General features: G+C 41.4%; 1 protein-coding gene across 3 annotated transcripts in view; it reads right to left on the bottom strand.

Annotated features, from left to right (window-relative positions):
- Positions 1-17,340, bottom strand: part of SETD5 (SET domain containing 5) — a 68,490-nt gene that overhangs the window by 35,852 nt on the left and 15,298 nt on the right. For all 3 annotated transcript variants that reach the window (XM_042449631.1, XM_042449633.1, XM_042449632.1), the window contains exons 2-3: positions 2,647-2,821; positions 132-237 (exon numbers count right to left, since the gene is read on the bottom strand). In XM_042449631.1, the coding sequence (XP_042305565.1) occupies positions 132-237; positions 2,647-2,717 (177 nt within the window). In that variant the 5' untranslated portion in view covers positions 2,718-2,821. The remainder of the gene's footprint in view (positions 1-131; positions 238-2,646; positions 2,822-17,340) is intronic.

The following is a 17,340-nucleotide window of genomic DNA, read 5'->3' as shown; positions in this document are numbered from 1 at the left end:
AACTTAGTGTCACTTAACAATGCACTTATCCCCCCATGAGGATATACAGCTCAATAATACACAAGCCAGGGCAAGGAAAGAGGTGATGGGTAAAATACAAGCCTGCTGCAGACAACAGAGATGGTACTCACTGCATAAGGCAGCCCTCGGTAGCTGTGCCTCTGGGAAGCCCCGTAGCCGTGACTTGCATACACATTCTTCTCACCAACAGCTGGGCTAGCTTCCACAGACTCAGGGCTGCAGAAAGGGCCAAGATCAGAACCACTGAGTAGATGGAATGTTTCCCTTAATTAATTAGCCTGGTTTTAATTATTTCTCTAATCCTACACTGATATCCAACCAAAAATTACCATGGATGGGATGGGGAACAGAAAGGGGGAGATGCTAAGTGACATATCAAATCCATGATGACTGGATTGTGAAGGAAGCAGGGAGAAAAGGCAAATATTGGGAACGGTCTCCAAATAGAACACTCTGGATAAGGAGTATTATTAAGCTTCCTTCAGCAAGAGATGATGGAACCAGGGGGGTGGGGAGGGGGAGTGCTGATAATGTTTTAAACTTTAAACTGTTTTACTAGCTACCCATTCATGCTTTTCCACCTGATCCCTACTGTTAACATAACTACTCCACTTGCTCTAATAAATGTATTATCATCCTGTCAATAACCACCTACTTTAGAAGAAAATAGCTTACAGGCCACAACATTGACTTATTGCTTCTCCAACCATTACGAGTTACTTAACAGAGATATGAACCTGGTTACTATTTCCTTGAGTGAACTTGGAAAACACAGGCTATACACCTTATAGAAGAGCTACAGAAAGTCTATAAACTGGATGGGGAGGAGCTCCAGGTAAACCAGAATATGCAGAGAATCCTACTTTCTGATAGGACTATCATGCGAACAAGCCCACTTATTAACCTACTACTAACCAAATGAACTGCATTTTTCCACCACAAGGTGGCAGAAAAAAATCAGCACAAATTGTGGTACAAAATGGACAATTAGTGAAAGGCTGTGGGAGGCCCTTGTTAGAGAAAAGGAAACAGGAAAAGCTTTAGGTGATGAAACGAAAACTGTGATGCCAGAAGGAGAAATTGCTCTCTTTAGAGACAGCATGAAGGGAAGGCGAGAAGGAGCCACGACTACAAGCACACACTAGGAGTTTGGTTCAGGAAATGTCTCCTCTACTGCTACAGTCAACTCTTCAAAGGCTACAACCAGGAAGAAGTAGACTGGTCACACAGCATTTGCGTACTCAAAATCCTGTCTCTCTGAGACATCTTTACATTTATCTATATCAAAGTGTGTAATGTTTTATTTTTGCCAGTGAAAGGTAGGAGGATCATGATAGCATAGCAAACTTTAACTGGTGAACTAGGCCTGCATGTATTTGAAGTCTAGTGTTACAAAGCAATATAAACATCACTGACATTTGCAGCTACAGCTGCTTCTACCTCTAATGTGTACCAAGGACAGAAGGCATAACAGCCACAGTCTTCTAAGGCATTTCTACGACAGATGACAAACATCAAGGCCACTGCAATCTGACAATATCATAGAAGGTGGCCCTGACAATTCTTGGGAATTCCAAGAGAAAATACATTCAAGTAAAATGAAATAAAGTGCAAAAATGTATCATAGCAAAGACTGACTGGAATAAGTTGCAAAGAAAGATTTAAATCTGGAACAAGTCTACCATTAGTCGCAAGCAACAGGGCAGAGATTTGGTAGGAACTTTTTTTGCTGCACAAACTCCAGCTGCATAGGACTGAAGCTGAATTACTAAGTGGTTATGTTTCAACACAGAGAAAGAGGCAAGAACAGGAGATGTTTCATATATATCAGAGCCTCATAAAAGTCAAGCAAACAAATGCCAGATGAAGATCAGGATTAGTCCCTCCTGGATACAGACTTTAAAGCAGGCGGCTCAACTAGGGTGTCTGGCCCTCTATATCTCAGTTCTTCATACTTGGGAAATTTACTGTAGACAAGATCAAGTATACAGAACAACTTCAGCAGGGCAGAGCCCTTTCCCCATACAGTACCTGACAATTAACAACTCAAGTTTGGGCATCTACCTTCCTGTAGACACTGGGTTTTCAAGCTGTGGGTCACCATGTTTCTATCACAGAACGTTTCCTACAAGCTACCTCCTAATAAGTCTCCCCTGGGAAAAGAGAGCTATGCTAATGAGGGGTAAAAATCCACATAACAGTTTGAGAGAGGCAAGAAGCCCAATGCCTAAAAGATCCTCCTTACCCACATCATACAGCCATCTGTATCAGCAGCACCATGCAACTTAGGCTACAGGAGAGGAAAAGAAGAGTACTGTCAGGGCTCATATCTTGCAAGTCACCTATCAACCAAGGTAGGATACAATAGATTTGAATTAAAGGTCTTTGGGAAACCAGTGCTCTAATCAAAGTACAGTACTTTGTCTTGGATGCAAGGGTGTTTTTTTTTTGGGGGGGGGGGTGTCTTTGACATACCATTTTGATCTCTAACATGTACCGAGACAGACTCAGAGATTTATCTGTTCCAAACCTAGCTACTCCCTTCTATTGCAGGCTCACCAGGATAGCTGAGTTTGGGGCACAGAGGCCTGAGTCTATGCCCTCCACACACAAGGTGACACTTACTCAGATCCAGCAGCCATATCTGAATAAGATGTATCTGGTGTGGTGACTCCCAGAGGGATTGCAATGCTCATGACGTTTGTCAGGGATCACGGAGTCCAAAGGGTAGCGAGTGGCAGCTCCAAGGGCGGGGAGCAGCCGCGGAGCCTCGGCCAACACGTCACGGACATGGGGAAACCTGCCAAAGAGAAAAGAAACAATGCATTACATTTTTGTTTATCACTCCCACAGAGAAGTGGTTTTACCTTGCAAACCATCCTAAAGGTGGAGGGGGAAAGGGAGTGAGAGTGCCAAAGAAGTGAATGAGTCGCTTTAGACAAAACATGTTGTCTCTTGTCTCTGTGTTACTTTTATATAATCTCTTCAGAAATATGGCCACCTGGTTCTCCAAGCAGATACTTTCTTGTGCCACAGAACAGACTGCTGAGCACAGGCGAGATGTTTGTGGGCCTGTTTTCTAAGAAAGTCATTTCGACAAAACTGCCAGCAGGCACAGCTCAGAAAAGAGGGGGGCAACTCTGAAAAGGGTGAGGCAGACAATCCCAAACCGGGCAATGGTAGAAAGAACAAGCATCAGTACAGCAGAAATTTGTTTGATAGCATTTTATATCTGACAACTTTTTCCCCAAAATCAATCACTGAGTTTTCACAGATTTACAGAATATGATGATACATCTGATTTCCCCATGCTAACTTGGGACAAAGAAGAGATATGAGAAAAGAACAGGGGTGTGTCTGAAGAGATACTGAAAGGAGAAACAGACCAGGGCAGAGGGCTGCAAACTGAAGGGTAGACTCCAGTCCAAAACACACTGCAAAAATAATCCAGTTTGAGATTTCTTTAATTGCCCTGGCTCAGTGCTAAGGAATCCTGGGAATTGTAGTTTATTGTGTCACCTGAGCTCTCTGAAAGAGAAGGCTCAATGTCTCAGAAAACTACAGTTCCCAAAATTCCCTAGTGTTGAGCCAAGACCAATTTAAGCGGTTTCGAACTGGATTATTTATGCTGTGTGTTTTGGACCTCAGTGGCCAAAGCTCCATTAATGTTTCATACACTGGTGCCACAGCACTAAATATATGTGCTTCATATTAGAGCCAAATGTAAGGCTCCCATTTAAATAATTATTTGGGAAAATATACAGAAGCAGCCATTAAAGAAGGAGTGCCCCTTACTTCTATACATTTTTCAGAGAAAAACAGTGATTTAAACATGCATACACTAGTTAGACCTGACACGCTGTTTAGTGGTATTTCTAATTAAGTGAAAACAGTTCTGGAATAAAGGCAAAATGAGGGGGGGGGGAGACAGTGCAGGTAAGAAATGTAGGTAAGACTTGAGTGCAAAACCTATTAGTGTTTATCTCTATAGAGTTCAGAGGTCTTCCAATCAGTGGGGGAGGTACTTTGTTTGTGCCTTGCAGGTGCATCCAGGGTTGGGCAAGGAGCTGCCTTTGGGGAATATCTGTGCGGCTGGAGTCTTCTCAGCAGCTATGGGAGGAGCTCAGGGAGGGGAGCAGCAGGAGCTTACGGATTAAGGGGGTGGGAAAAGCTTACCAGTAAGTACTGCTTCCTCTAAAATGGAAACTAGTTATCCCATCCACCCTACCTCACCACAGATTGTTTTGCCAAACCAATGGTTCTTTTCTCAAGCTATACATACTACTAATTAGCAATCTGTTCATTCTTGGTGCATAGAATTGGGAACAGCTGCTGCCCACACCATTTCAGGAGGCTTTCAAGAACTTCCCTATCTTCACAAACTACCCATATGTGGGGATGAATGTGTGATGGTGGTTGGGTAAGGGGGACAGAGATCAGAGATCATCCTTGTCTAGACCCTCGCTTTTTCTTCTAGCCAGACATGTCACTAATGGAAACTTTTGTGCCAAAAAACAAGGCCACAGGTTTTCTAACAATTACTAGCTTAGGTTAAAATACATGGCAAAGGCCTAGAACTTCAACTCCCATCTCTCAGCGAGCAGGACACGTCAGACATCACACTACTTCTCTGATAGGTCTGCCTAGAAAATGCAGTTCCTTGTTCTCCTCTGAGAGAAGGCGGAGAAACGGGGCTCACATCATCCTACTGGGAGGGGCTCAGCAATCTCTCCAGGATGTTCCTGCAGTGAAAAAAAACTATCTGCAGCCGTAACAGGAATGCTTACACAGGGGGGGGGGGGGCGTGCTACATTTCACGGCCTGACAATTTTGGCAAAGAAAAAATGTAACACAGGTGCTGGGAGGATAGGGATGTGTGTGTGTGTGCACACACAGAGATACATGTGATAAGGGATGGTGATACTGCAAGTTTCTTTATAGGCTGCCACTTTGGATGGAAATTCACACTACTGTACTGGCTGCGAATCTGTATTGCATTGGCATTCTAAGAAAAATAATGCTCCCAGCATCCACAGACATGGGCATGGAAATCCCCATGATTCCATTCTGTCTGGCAAACAGCCCAAACATGGGGTTTGCCCCCACTGAATCTAGTTCCTTGTAAGGAGTCCTGATGGCGCAGTGGGTAAATGCCTGTACTGCAGCCATTCACTCAAAACCACAAGGTTGCGAGTTCAAGACCAGCAAAAGGGCCCAAGCTCGACTCAGGCTTGCATCCTTCCGAGGTCGCTAAAATGAGTACCCAGACTGTTGGGGGCAAATTAGCTTACTTGCTAATTAGCTTACTTGCTGTTCACCGCTATGATCTTTGGAATAGCGGTATATAAATAAAACAAATTATTAATTAAATTATTAACCACATAAGTGACAGAAAGGCCTGCTCTTTTAGTGCAACAACACCCCCAAACCAGATTCACAGGAAATTAGGAAGAACACTAAGGCTTCTCCTTTAAAAAGAAAAAAATCCAACTTCAATTATGAATGACACCTTCTAGAAGAGACGTCTGCAATGAAAAAAAACAGGAGCCCTCTCAGGTAACTTTCATTCATTCCTACAATTATTATCACTGTTTCATTCTGAAGCACCAAAAAAAGTGATAAGCATTGAACCTAACATCAAAATAACTTGCTCTCTGACCAGAGCGCACACAAAACAGCAATAACAACAAGAGCAAGGAGAAAAGACAGCAAACGGAACTTGATAAGGAAGTAATCTTTTCTGGCTGTTCAGAAATCTGCAGCACTCATACTGGAAAGAGCTAAAATGAGGCTGCTAATGCAGCCCAGCTCACATTCAGCAAAAAATCCTCACCCGTACCAAAAAATAAGTCACGAAATTGTGTGAGCAGGGCTATAGCCAGAACATGTAGATGGTTTGATGGACAGATCTAGGCTAGCTGTTCCAAATACAGATGACAACAGCAATTGCTTCTTAGTGGTGCTACATCGATATGGTCCAAACAGGCTAAGAAGGCACATATATCATCTGCATCAATCAAATCTGAAGCTACCCCAACATTCAAGACGTAAGAGAAAGAGAACAGTGCAATCTTTGTTTCAACCATCTTTCTTTATTCTCCACTCCCATCTGACTGATGCGACTGAGACTTTAGGGGTAAGATGAAGAGCCAGCTGAAACGTTTTGTTTATAAAAACAATAAGACAATGAAGCTGGGTGCCCCCTCTGCTGGACTAGGCTGGGCTTAAACCAAAAGGACGGCTCTGTGGGGGCTTAATCCTTTTCTACTGAATCTCATGAGCCACGTCTCTGCATTCTCAAAAAGAAGGGGGCAGGGTCTGCAGCCCAGTTTGAGCCTCAGACAGGGCAACAGAAGGATGCCCAGTCATTAGAATTCTCTTTGGGCTACATAATGAATAAAATGTAAAGCATCAAACATTGTTAGAAATGTTTAACACACAACAATTGTGATAACCTCTACCAGTCTTCTGAAGACAGAAAAGGGCATCTGCCCACAGAAAACTGCACTGCAAATGAAAACAGAAATGGGCAGAAATTGGGATAGACCTTTAGGGAGCCACAAACTGACTTGTAAAAATAAAGTTTCTGTCAATCTACCCAAGGTCTCCAACACTCACTTACTTTTTCATTTGACATGGCATAGGGTATTCTGGTACCCGAAGTGTATCAAGACCCTTGAAAACCGAAGAAACCACTGTACTATTCACATCTCACACTTCAGGCAGTAAGTTACCCAACGAGTGCTATACAGACAACACAACCTAAGACATGCATCACCAGAATCACTGGTGAATCAAAAGTGAATATTGTTCCACCTCAAGAACTTTTTTTAAGTAATTGCAACTTTCACCATGTGTATGATGGAAAGTCATGAAACTAAATACAAGCTATTATTTTATTATTTTGCCATTTATATCCAATTTTTCTATAATAAAACAAGTTAAACAGAAAACAGATTATTTGAAAATAATTACAAATCTAAGATGTCTATCAGCATAATTTTTACATCTTCACTACTGCCAATTATTAGGTCAACAGCTCTGCAGTTTAAAGAATAATTGTATCAGCAACCAGCTGGTAGCTTAGGAAGAGGCATGTAAATTCATGATCAGCAGTCAAGAAGAAAACAAGAGAATGTAAAGAGATGGAACAAGGAACTCTGATGTCCTTCAAAGGAAAGAAGGCCATGGAAAGGCTATGGAAACAAAAGAACAGGCTGCTACCCAGTGTTTCTATCCAAATTATTGATGTGATACAACTGGCAGTGATCTGCTGTCCACCTCTGGATCTGGGCCTCACATTCTAATAACAATCAAGGAAGCAGTCAGTTCAGATCCCTTGCATTAGCCTGGGTATGAGTCCCAATAAAATTAAACATTAAAGAGATAGTAGCAGAGCCTTGTGTTACACTTATCAGCTTTTGTTTAGAATAAGCTTGTAGAAACTGTGATAGCAGAGGTTAGGGAGGAGCACGTCCTCACTAATATTATTTCATTATTTTTAAACATGAATCCATGTTAAGATGGAAATATCATCACACCTAGATGTTTGAAAATACACCACATTCACTAAACTTACTGCCATATCCATAAGATAACAACACTGAGGTAATTATTTTAGCAAGACAGTGACAGTCACAATATTTGCATTTTGGTGATCCACTGGCTACAGAGTCTAAAGCGTCCTTACTTCCATTTCAAGTAAATGGCATCCAACTTCTCTTCCCCTAGGCCTTGGGGCAGGGGGCACAGCCCATGGGCTACATGAGTCCTATGAGCCCCTAAAGTGCAGCCCCTGAAATCCTTCCCAAGGCCCCTAGGCTCCCTAATCCCTTCCCCCTAAAATTGTGTGGATTTTTTTCATTCAACACTCCCAACAGCTCAAAGCCGTTGCAAAACACAATATTTTTCTCCCCAAAGCTCCTCCACAGCTTAAATACCTGCTAGAGCCCCTTCCCAAAATCAGCCAAAAATAATAAAAATTGAAGCCAGAAGAAACATCAATCCCTTCTTGTTTCAATTTCGGCCAATGGGGTGGTGGTGCTCTGACAGGTTTTTAATGGTCAAATGATTAGACTTATTCATTTGGAATACAGCAGATTCTCCATTTCTGAACAAACACTGAGAGTAAGTATAGAAAACTGAGCTCCTACCAAAATTGCCTTTAATCAGAAAGACCCTACCAGTATTACTATTTTGCCACAGCTGATGCAACCATACACTGGCCACAAACTAAGAACATCAGGATTCAATATACAGTATTATGAAGCTAAATTGGGTCTCTGAATTTTTAGATGAACAGATTTTTTGAAGTCAAATCTTCACTGCTCTGAGAGGCACTGCAACTTCATTTATTTATAATCTAGTGTGCACCCCAGAACAGCTTCCCAACAGGAATGTATTAAAATAAAGAGAGTGAGCTTCACCGTATATTCACACTAAATGTTTACATGCTACATAATACGGTACTTACTATGTAGAGCAGGAGTAGGAATTGTGTAGCCCTCTAGATGTTGTTAAACAGCAGCTCCTAGAATATCTCCTCACTCCTGGCTATGCTAGCTAGGACTGATGGGAAATACTACACCAACACCTGGTGGGCTGCACAGCTCCCCACTCCTGAACTGTGTAGAGACAAATACATACAACTTAAATATGCTCTGGAGGATCTGAAGAGTAAGGTAGGATCATAACAGAAAGGTCTTTAAAACACCTTCCCTTACAAAGACTTTCCATGCTCCTACTGTACAACTTAGGTCCAGAGCATTTAAAAGACTGTATCTCCCCAAACAAACCTGCCAGAACTTTGAGGGGAAGGTTTTCTCTAGGTCCTGCCACCATGGCAGGCTTGTTTGGTGAGGACACGAGACAGAGCCTTCACAGTGGCTGCTCCCATCTTCTGGCACTCCCTTCAATGGAAGGCTAGTCTGGCCCCTCTCTGTTCTCCTTTCATCAGCAGGCAAACCCCCCTCCCAATTAGGCTTTTAATACATAACTGCCCAGGGAGGCTTCTTATTGGGGTCTTTGTTTTGATATGTTTTTAATGGTTTTATATTTTAACCTAGTATTTATAAGGATTACACATTTCAAATTAATGTGGTGTTTTAACTGTTTTAAAAGTGTACTGTTTTATTATCACTGTTGTTTTTAAGCATTTTTTTCTAATCCATCTTGAGTCAAATTTGGGATAAAGGTAGCATCTAAAATAAGACAAGTATTTATTTATTTAATATGTTACATTTCTGGATTCCTTCATATCTTTCAGGAGAGATTTGTGGAGTTTGAAAAATCCCACTTGCCCTGCATAACTAAAGACATCAATTGAAGCCATGGAATTCATGTAATACAAGAGTGATTCCATAGCTTCAATTCAAGCCTTTAGTTATACAGGGCAAGAGGGATTTTTTAAGCCCCACAAATCTCTCCTGAAAGACATGAAAAAATCTAGAAGGTTCAGCAGCAGACAAAATATGCACCACTAACCCTACTTCAAATGTTGTTTTCACTTGCAAAGTTAGGATCCCATCCAAGTTTTACTCTAGAATTCAAGGTCAAAAACCTCTTCACTCTTATATTTTACCATGTGAGATAAGCCCTAAGAAATAAGTTCAAAATTCCTGTCCTTCTCACTAAGTCACCAGTTAAAATGTCCCAGCCTGAGCAAGAATCTGAACCTCGGTATTCCTCTGCCAAGACTTATCAATCCAAATCATCCTGATAACTTAAGATTGTGATAAAAATCATGGAAGAGGAGGCTGTGATAATAACCATGGAACAGAATGCTAGTTACAAGCTTTCTAAAAGGCACATTTTGCAAACTGCTGTTGATAGCTCCACAAAACCAATAAAGCAGCAGCAAAGCACAATTCTACAAGCTTGCATTCTTTGTCAAACTACTTCTGAAAACATTTTCCTGATCACTTTTCAGTATTTATTGAAGATATACATAAATGTACTGAAAGTGAGAACAGCTAACATCGGAGATCAAAAGACTGCTTATATTGTGTCATAAACCCAAAGTAAGTCGCATATGTAGTTGATTATTGCTGTGTGCCTTCAAGTCATTTCTGTCTTATGGTAACCCTAAGGCAAACCTACCATGAGCTTACTTGTTCAGAGGGGGTTTGCCTTTGCCTTCCTTTGAGGTTGAGAGTGTGTGACTTGCTCAAGGTCACCCAGTGGGTTTCCATGGCTAAGTGGGGATATGAACCTTCATCTCCAGACTGGGTCTTACACAGCTGATACTAAAATAGAATTAATGAAAAACCAAAATCTCAGAAATAAAATAATTTTAAACGCACACTCCAGTGAAGAAAAATTAAGCCTACACTTCTGGATTTATTTTCCCCAGACCACACTCCGAGAAAGCGAAACACATAAGGAAGAGGCCAGCACAAGGCACATTAGATCTTAGTTAGATATCAACCATAGCAGCAAAGCAGCTGGTGTGGTTTTGGAACAGCACAAAGACAGGCATTATGTCACAGAAGAAGTCCCTTTATTCTCTTAGAACACACAAATATACAGAATGATGCATCTAACAAACACTACAGTAAGAACAAGGAATGTAGAGAACAATCCATTATTTAATACTATAATTACATCACCTTACTTCTTGCAGTTTTGACATTATAAATTCTTTACATTCATCGACCTGATCTTAAAGCTAATTCTCCTATCCAATTTCATATACAGGTTGCTATGCAGGAATGGCTGATCAAAGGTCTTTTCAGCCTGTTGTTTACATCCAGAAGCTAAAGGAAGGTGCATCCAGACACAGTCAAATGGCAATGGCATAGCTCTTCTGACATGATAAACCATGGGTCCTCATATATGCATTATGGTCTGTGTATCTGCAGAGCAGCATGGTCAGCAACGTAGAGTTGTCAAATATCAAAACAATGCACGATAATTATGCTGGTTGAAGGAAGGGACACAAGCAAAGACAATGAGAACTGTGATGGGAAAAATACTTATCTGATAATTCTGACCTTGCATTCTGTACCATAGGGCTTACAAATAAAAAGCCTATGAAGAGACAATACTGCCTTCTTTACCTGTGAGAGAAGAGGCTTACAAAACAGAAGAAAATCTGTTTAAAATTTGAAACAATTGACAAATAATAAAGGGATAGAACAAGAGACCTAGAAATCCAAATGAAACATATGAAAAAACAACAACAATGAAGGCTGAGCTGAAAAATTACAAACTAGAGGGTTGTGGCTGATTTGCATATTTTAGTTGCATGTTGCCAGATACTGTATATCACCTTTACAGTACCTCTGGCACTGTATACGGGCAGTTCAGATGTGGAAAACTCAAACTATCCCTTAACATGTGAACTGTGAATACTGATGGGTGAATAATCATGTTTTTCTGATTTCTCATTTCTAACATTATTGTGTGATTGTGTTGCCACAAGATTACAAAATCATGTAAAATGAAATGAAAGCTAGGGGTGCTGGAGAAGAAGGCTGAGGATACCGTGGATGGCCATAAAGTCAAAACAATTGGGTCCTAGAAAAATTCAAGCCTGAACTCTTCCTGGAAGCCAAGATAACTAAATTGAGATTGTTGTACTTTGGACAGATCATGAGAAGGTCCAACTCATTAGAAAAGACAATGATGCTGGGGAAGGTTGTGAGGAGAAAGAGAGGAAGATTGCATACAAGATGAATGGATTCAAACAGGGAAACCATGAGCATGACCCTACAGGACTGAGAAGAGAGGCACAGGACAGGAGAAGTCTCATTCACAGGGTCACCATGAGTTGAGGTTGACTCCAAAGCAACTAGCAACAGGATTCTCTAAATGTTGAAGGCCTCCACTATCCATTTCTGACTCAAAACAATATGTCAGGAACAAATATAAAGTGTTTTTAAGTAAGTCTTTGACCCGACATGGTTGTGATTGTTGTGTGCCTTCAAGTCGCTTCCAATTTATGGCAACCCTAAGTTGAACTTATCATGGGGTTTTCTTGGCAAGATCTGTTCAGAGGGGGTTTGACATCCTGGGGAAATGGTGGCATATAACTTAAGTAAATAAGTAAATAAATAAATAAATAAAAACCTTGTCAGTACAATACTTTCCTATTTTAATAAATATTCTGTATTTATTTAATAGACAAGGAGTTTGAAAGAAAAATTGTGTAATCCACTGGGTCATAACACAGTAAGCAGCCTTGGTTGGATAAGAACTCACATTCACATCAGCAATGTACAAATTCCCAGGACAATTCACACAGGCAACAGCAACCTACTGAATCTAAGCCAGCGACTGTACTGTGCACACTCTGGATTTCTGTCACCAAGTGAAGGCAGGACCCAACAAAATTTGCTAGGAATAGTTTGCTGGATTAGAAAGGAAAGCGACCCTGTATCTGCAAGTCTGGCTGTACATTTCTTATATTCAAAGACACCATGTGACAGGCACACTCTGCCTGCTTTGCCACTCCCAGAAAAGGCAAACAGAACAGCTCCAGAGTGAATTCCAGCAGTGATTTCAAAGACAGACATTGCATCAGCCAGGTGTACAGGAAGCAGCTGGGATTCAGAGTCCAAAGGGCAGCTGACCTCCTGAGAGCCTCTCTAAGCAAGCTCTCTTTCTGGATTCCTGTGGGGAAGGACGAGCAGGAAGGAGAAGGAATGCTTCAGAGACAGAACAGGCCGCATCTGCTTCACAAATCTTTGTACTAGTGCTCCGGACCTGGCTGCTCTCCCAGAGATGATGCAATCCCAAGGAACAAGGTCTGCGCCAGAGGAAAGTATTCACAGCTTATGCAGATGGCAAACCGGCCAAGGATCTCTGATGAAGAAATGCCACAGCCAATCCAAATGCAGCAGCCTCCCTTCCCCACAGCTACCCCACCCCGCCGCTTGGTATAAGGAGGAATCCCACGTCTCATGTCATCATCCTGTGACTGGCGGACTGATGGCGAGAGGGAGTAAGCAAAAATATATCATCCCCTGTATGCTCCTCAACTTAAGGAAGGAGGAGAGGAATCTGGGATGGGGAATACCCAACTCCTGTTCCAACACCTTGAACACTGGCTCCTTAATCACTTCCTTGTCAGAACAAGTCTAAACTCCCCAAACACGTACACAGGAGCTCTGATGTGACTGGCTGTCTTGGCCCTACTCTCAGAAACCATGCAGAGACACAGGCACAGGAAACCATGGCAACACGACACAGTGCAGCAATTATGGAGCTGTGGCGGCTCCTCCACACTTAAAGTTCAGCCCCCTCTTCCATTATAAAACCAGATTTTTAACCCTCCTTTCTCTTAAAAGTTTGCAACAAATCATTCTTCACCCTGAACAAACTCATTTTATGGTTTGCAGCCTGCTGGCACTTGATATTTGTGGTGGGTGGACAATGGAAATTCCAGGAAGGAAAAGAAAAGGATGGCCAGTTATATTCTCTCACACACACACACAAACACACACACACATATAGAGAGACACTTGTCCCTCCACATTTGCAGCTCTGATTTTTGCAGCTTTGAGTATTCATGTATTTTATTAACATATTCTCTCTAGGAATATCTAGGTCCTCCACTGCAATTCTGTGGTCAACTTTAATCAAACATTGCACTGAAGGATCTAGAGATTCCTAGAGAAAACTCTCCACTTGGCATTTGTAGCTCCTCCAGTGTAATTCTATGGTTAATGTCTGGCAGATGCTGACCACAGAGTTGCACTGGAGGACCTAGAGATTCCTAGAGAGATGTTCTCTCAGGTAAAGAGGTTTTTGTTATTTGGGGTTTTTCAACATTCATGGGGGTTCTGTGCCCCTAACCCCAGCGAATGTGGAGGGATGAATGTACACATACACACCTCTCTTACACATTTGTTATCTCATAGGGACTTGCACATCTTTTTGAGTCTTCAAAATGAAATTTAAACTGCAGCCACAAGGTTGTGAGTTCGATCCCAGGGTCTCCAAGGTTGACTCAGCCTACCATCCCTTCATAGGTCAGTAAAATGAGTAGCCAGATTGTTGGGGGCAATTGGCTTACAGATTGTAAACTGCTTAGCGAGTGCTTAGTTCATTATACAGTAGTACAGAAACGTAAATACTATTGCTGCTAAACTATATAATATTGGTGTGATTCAAGACATACAGATTTGTCAAAGTCCAAAGCATTTTAACAACTACATTAGAAGGTGTGTTCCATAAGCTACTGACAGAAAGTTAGGGTATTAACACACATTTTTCCTTGGTTGGACACTCCCAATTAGATAACTGTGACTATCTCAGTGATATGATTTTGGGCTCCACGCATGGGATTCTTAATGTCATTAATGTAGTAAACACAAAACACTGAAACAAAAGGGCTGTGAACAGGCAATCAGATTAACTACAGGTAAATTAGGAATTAATGTAGCCATGCTCCTCTGCTGTTAATTTATGCTTATTGCACATATATGTAAAAGTTTATGCTCTTTATATCGATCTAGCTATGGCACCTCCTCCTCCTTTTAAAATAAATTAGTATTACTATAATTTTAAGTGTACATCGATGCAGTTTAGAAGTGTTTATGGATGCTAGGTGACATTAATGCCCCAGTACTTCAAGTCCTTAGTAACTGAACTTCAGGATTCCCACATATAAGCTACAGAGGCTGTGTGGCCATCCAGTATACAGGTAGATCAATTTTAAAAAACAAAGGACTCCAGAGAATAGTGCACGTCACATGTGGGAATGCAGAAGGCCAGGTCCTTAAACTGGTTTAATATAAAGTAGTAACAAGCACAGGCCTGCCCAAAGTTGTCTCCAGACACAGATTCTCTAATCCAACAGAGCTGAACAGGTTACTGAACTTTCCCAACGCTGTGAAACCAAAGAAATCTTCTTTTTTGCCGTTACTGCACTCTAAAAACAAGAGGCTTAAAGCAAACTACAATTTTACCAGGTGTACATTGAAAGCTGAAGATGTGAGAATTTCTCTGAAAGCAGTGTGTGTTACAGAACTAAGTGACCTGCTGACTACAGCTGAGGTTCCTACAGCGTCATTCATGTGGGACTGTCTGCAGTCTACTCAATTCTCATTTTAGCCAACAAACATTCCCTCGCTCCTCCTAGCAGCTTCAAAGGCTGTGTACAGATGCCAGTTTTTCAGGGAGTTGGAGGCTTGATGGTCAAAGGATTATTGCTTGTACTCTCCACTCCAGACAAACCATATTTCAAGGTTTCAGAGATATCTGCCCTGGAAAAGCCAGAACCTCCTTAAGCATGACAGAGCTGTTGAAATATGTGTATAAAGTTCAGTAGAACTGTTGCAAGTAGTTACTGCACAGTACTCATAACCAAAAAACTTTGCCCACCTAGTACCAATCACCAGCAATCTTTTACATTTGAGTGCACAGAGTATGCATCCCTATCCATACATCCACATAAGAAAACACATACCACCTGAAAAAGTGCAACGTTTCCTGCTACTCTCAGCCATGGCCATGAAAATATCCTCCCTCTTTACAGTGACATTGACCTGGCCAAGCCCTTCAAATTAAAGCAAGAGTAGCACTAAGGAACAGTAGCTTCTATAGAAGCACAAGGACAGTCACTCCTGTACAACTTTAGGTGGTTAAAGGATAACATTTTATCCCACTCTCTCCAACCTACACATCCAGTTTATACATTTTCCTCCTTGTCAACCCTTATATTATTCCATATGAATAAAATGAAAGATCAGCAAAGATAGTGAAGAGAACATTTGCATGAGGGCTTACATTAGAAGTCTGCTAGACAAAGGCACCATCAATATCATTTTTACCATTTCAACTCCTCACTTCTAGGGTTGTTTGGGAACTCAGATTACTAAAATGAGAGCGATGAACTTTGCCACTGAAAGGCTGGAACTGTAGCCGTTTTCCAAACAACTGCATCTTTCAACAACTGAATTACCACTTTATTCTATTTACTAGTATGGAAACTCCACAACTTTGAAACTGAGGTCAATTAACATGAGAGACAGACTGGACAAATATATTTCCTTTCCATTCAATGGTGATCTCAGTTCTCTTACCTGTCCAGTGGCCAGAGGGAATCATAAAATGAGATGCTATTGCAGCTAGAATCTTGACACACTTGCTGGGGATTAACCTCCACTGAAGAGCATGAGACGTAATTGTGAATAAACATATATGGGACACACCAACATGAGCCAGGTAAATGGGGGAAGGAGAGAATGAGGTAACCCAAGGGAGTCATTGGAAGACACTGCAGTTTTCTACTTCTCTGTCTACAGGGGAAGGCAATGTGAAACCTCCCCTGAACAAATCTTACCAAGAAAACCCCATGATAGGTTCTCCTTACTGTCTATACCTTACTGTCAAGTCAGAAACAACTTGAAGGCACACAACAAGACCAACAGACTAAACTGCACAGGAAAACAACTAGTTAAGAGACAACTCTCACAGGAGTACTGCCAGCTTTCACAACAGAACAGAAAGCAGAGAATTTAAGCTGAGCAGCCCTGTGGGATCAGACCAAATGCTCATCTACTTCAGCATCCTGTTTCCCACAGCGGTCAGACAGAAGCCTACAGGAAATCCACAAGCATGGCACTAAGGCATCAATCCTTATCTCTTCTTGTTTTTACTGTGACATCTTTTCTCAGGGCCATGCTGCCTTGATCATGAAGGAGTACATAGGCATTATGACCAGTAGCTAGTAGAAGCTGTATTCTCCAAGAATCTGACTAACAATCCTCTTTTAAAACTCTCCAAATTGGTGACCACCCCCACATCTTGAGGGGGGAAATGTAATCATATGCAGAGTGAAGCAGTTCTTCCTTTTTATCTGCCCTGAATCTCCCACTGTTCAGCTTCAATGGATGAAGCTAGTTTTTAACATAATGCAAGGGGAAGAACATAAAATTCATTTCGAAGAGTGAAGCAATATATAATGTTGACAGTCCCCTTTCTTCTCAACTTTTTAGGAGGCATAATTTTAGGATATATACCCTATTCGACATTAAAGATTATGGCTTTCAGACAAAAATCTAAATGCCTTTATTATCAATCCCCAGTCTTATCTAATCTTACAGATGCTTTCCCAAATCCACACGAACATTATCAATGTGACACTCCTTCAGTAAACTAGGGCATACATTTTACAACCCGCTTCGCAGGCCATGGACTTGAGAGACTGCAGTACTTGTTCTGCATGCTAACCTTTGTTCTTCCTAAATCCACAAAACAGTGATACCTTTAATTGTTTGGGGGATTTTGGATGTTACTGTTCCTTGTTATAAGGACAAGACAGCTACCCCTGAATATGTCTCTTTGTTCTTCTTGTTTATTCTAGTTATATCA

The sequence above is a fragment of the Sceloporus undulatus genome, chromosome 2, assembly GCF_019175285.1.
Source record: "Sceloporus undulatus isolate JIND9_A2432 ecotype Alabama chromosome 2, SceUnd_v1.1, whole genome shotgun sequence".
In the NCBI taxonomy this organism is placed as follows: domain Eukaryota; kingdom Metazoa; phylum Chordata; class Lepidosauria; order Squamata; family Phrynosomatidae; genus Sceloporus; species Sceloporus undulatus.
The sequence above is the reverse complement of the archived record's forward strand: the minus strand, read 5'-3'. Positions and strand labels throughout refer to the sequence as shown.